Here is a 3,734-nt window from a genome sequence, read left to right on the forward strand (position 1 = left end):
TCGCTGGTTTCTCCGTTAATTATAAAGAGAGATACAGTGATGAGAAAAGCAATATCTCCACACGAGAGATTAACTGCTACATTGAGATTCTTAGCAACAGGACGGTCGCATGAGTACCTCAAATTTTCGACAAGAATATCACCTCAATCTCTTGGAAAAATTATCCCAGAGACGAGTAACGCCTTGTACAAAGTTTTACGGAAGTATACGTATTTTATGAATTAAAATTACCCATCTTCATCTAGAACAAGAAAAATAAAAAAAAACCTTTTTTTATAAAGGGTTTATATTAACTTTTTAAGGAATCCATTGAATATATTATATATCTATATACATTATATATCTATGAATTAGAATTAAATTGAGAAAAAAACGAGGATGTTGTATCCTGAGAATTGAACGGGTATCCAGTTCCGTCATTATGTATAGCTGCAAATGAACCTTGCCCTTATGTTGGAGACGGTGTGGGACATGGGGTAATATTAGGGCTGTGACTTGCTGATGAATTAGAATAATAAATTGACTGTGTGTTTAAACAGCCCATTTCAGCCTCAAACAGTATTTCACCTATCTTTTTCTCCGCCATGAGGGCTTGCCGTTTTTCAAGACCTCTCAACTTTACGGCAATACTTTTGCCTAACAGATCATAACGATCAAATTGTTCCGGGGGTGTTTTGAAATGGTCACGCACAGTAGTCAGTACTTCTGCTGTTAGGTCATCATTTATCTTCTTTCTTTTACCAGTACCAGGTCTTGAAATTATTGGTAGTTTTGTTTGTATTGTTGATACGTCTTGAATATCTGCAGTTTTTGATATAGAGTCTTCAACATCAGCATTCATAATTTCTTCAACTGGTAGTGAATTATCGATGGATTCCTTAAGAAAGAAATCCTGATTTCATTATAATAATATTGGACTAAGAAAACATCTTTAAACTTAATTATTTTATCATTTTTTATTCCGTGTTTGTTTCAGTTTCCCAACTCAGAAGAAAAATGGAAGGAAATTGCGAGTTCATTCGAGGAAAGATGGCATTTCCCACACTGCATCGGTGACATGGATGGCAAGCACATTGATATAATTCCCCCAGAAAACTCTGGATCTTATTATTATAATTACAAAGGCAAACACAGCATGGTTCTTCTAGCTATCGTTGACGCAAAATACCGATTCCTACTCGCGGATTTTGGAACAAATGGACGCATTTCGGATGGCGGTGTTCTTCAAAATACATCTTTCTTTGAAAAACTGTTGAATGAGGATTTACATATTCCACAACCCGACGATGTTACTGACAATTTCAAAAATGTTCCATATGTATTCCTTGCGGATGACGCGTTTCCTCTCAGAAGTGATATTTTGAAGCCATTCAGACAAGGACTATTGGATTCAGCGGCGAAAGAGGTTTTCAATTATAGGTTGTCTCGAGCAAGACACATTGTGGAAAATGTTTTCGGGATACTTGCTTCACGGTTTCGTATCTTTCAGACCTCAATTAATTTAGAACCAGAGAATTTTCAACAAATAGTAATGGCCACTTGTGCTTTGCATAATTTTTTGATTGAACATCAGTCTAGTACATACGCCCCTGCAAACTGTATGTATCAAGAAAATACTCATGATGGATCTGTCATTCCTATTGGTTGCGATAGTTTAGAATCAAAGATGATTCCACTAAATCGTCGTAATCGAGGAAATATTTGTAACGATGCAAAAGCAGTCAGAGAAAATTTTATGAACTACTTCATGAAAGATGGCCAAATCTCATGGCAAAAAAATCATATTTTGAAAAACAAATAAAAAGAGACCACACTCTTTGATATTTACCAAGAGAAATAAAAATAATGTTTATGGATAAATTAATAATATCGTGTTTTTCTTACCTCCTCACCTTCACTGTCCAGATTTGAAATTGATGTCTTCGGAGTGTCTTGGTCTTGCAAGAAATCAAACAAGTCGTAATACCAGAGTGCCGGCTTGTAAATGCTATCCGCTGATGATCCAGACTTCTTTGACGCTTCAACTTTCTTTTTCTCTTTGCGAAAAGCAGATCTCAATCTGTTCACTTTATTAATAACAGATTTCTTCGTAGCACCAGGTTCAATTTCGTCCAATTTTTTTGCTAATTTGGTATATGCATCATCTCTTTTCATACGGTCATGATAATCATGACTCTTCACTTGCCAAAGACAAGGTTCCGATCGATACATTTCAATCAATAAAATCGCTAATTATTTGATTAGGTTTATTACGCGCCATCTTAACTACGCGAAAATTATACTTTTAAAAAGGAATACCACAGAATACAACACACCTCCTCTTAATTGAACTGAGAAATGTACAGCGAACTCCCACACACGTAATAATCAGTTTAAACTTTCAGTTTAAAAAATTGAAAATTTCATTTGTCTCAGTTCAACTGTAGAGTTGAATTGAACTGAAACTGAAATATCCACACACGTGGATGTTAGACTGTACAGTTGAATTATACAGTTTAAACTATCAGTTGAAACTGTATGTGTGTGGCCGGCTTAACGCTGCTCTTTTGTCAATTTCATGCCCTGTTCTTTCTACTGCTGCTGCGGTTAATAATGGACAGTGGACGACGCACGTACAGGTATTTGAAAGATCTACGGGGTCAAAAGTCCATTTAACAAAACAATAAATACATTTAGAAAAATGACTTCCTGAGGTACCTGACCCTTCTGAGAACAAAAGCCAGCCCCTCCCGCGCACCCTACAAGCATTTGACATACGATAACGGCAGTCGGAATTCGATCGTATCACCTCGTGTACGTTATCTGTTCTCGGCACTCTTGCAAAACCCAAACTTTAAAAGTGAAATTTTATGTTTTTGTGTTCAACAGTGGAGTAAAGAGTTATGGATTCTGAAGCATCAGGTTAGTAATGAATGAAATCAATTAGAATCTTTATAATTTTCAAGTATTAAAGTTAACTTTTCAACCCTATAAGTACACACCTTCTCAAACTACTTTTTTTTTCTTAAAATAATATTTGTTAGTCAATAAGTAATACTATCGAGATAGATCCGGTTAAGATTCGATTGTAATTGTTTAGTATGTACCTTGTTTTGACAATTCATCAAAGAATTTGATCCGGATAAGTCCGGATAAACGGTATTTTAGTACTTTGAATGTTGTTGGTAAAATTTTATGAAAAAGGTCTTTTCATTTACAAGAGATTAAGCGAAATATTTATTTGTGTTAGGTTCAATGGGAGCATCGGGAATGAGGATTGTGACTAGAAAATACTTGTTTGACCTCATGAACAATGACAATTTACCCAATATAGAGGCAAGGCTAAATTTCTTGAAAGATCAGTTTATGTCTATTAAAGGATTCTCTGACAATCAAATTGAGACGTTGAAAAGCAATTTTGCACATTTCAAATCAGAATTTAAAAATCGATGGACTAAAGCTCATTATAAAGAAGCGGTATTCCTAAAAAGTAATGAATCTTGGCTGAACGGAACCTTCACCATTCCCGTTGTTGCTGACAGTCCTTCAAATCGAACAGGACGACCGAGTAAATCTTTTGGAGATCTGAGCGAAAGAAGTAAAAGAAGAAAAACTGAGGAAATGCGCTCTAATTTTGATCAAAACCTTATCGTGCATGCTGCGCAAGTAGAATTAAGAAAGTCAGGAAAACGAGATGCTTCGAATGTGCTAAAAGAAATCATTACTTCGCCAACTCGCGAAACCAAATATAAAAA

At 35.4% G+C, this 3,734-nt stretch overlaps 1 protein-coding gene across 1 annotated transcript; it reads right to left on the minus strand.

Annotated features, from left to right (window-relative positions):
- Positions 1 to 448: 448 nt before the first annotated feature.
- Positions 449 to 2,211, minus strand: LOC129250121 (uncharacterized). The gene is made up of 2 exons (XM_054889767.1): positions 1,885 to 2,211; positions 449 to 892 (listed from the first exon to the last, which is right to left on the minus strand). Exons 1-2 carry the CDS (start codon positions 2,209 to 2,211, stop codon positions 449 to 451), a joined length of 771 nt encoding a protein of 256 aa, XP_054745742.1.
- Between the last annotated feature and the right edge of the window lie 1,523 nt (positions 2,212 to 3,734).

Source organism: Anastrepha obliqua, chromosome 6 (genome assembly GCF_027943255.1).
Source record: "Anastrepha obliqua isolate idAnaObli1 chromosome 6, idAnaObli1_1.0, whole genome shotgun sequence".
NCBI classification, from domain to species: Eukaryota; Metazoa; Arthropoda; class Insecta; order Diptera; family Tephritidae; genus Anastrepha; species Anastrepha obliqua.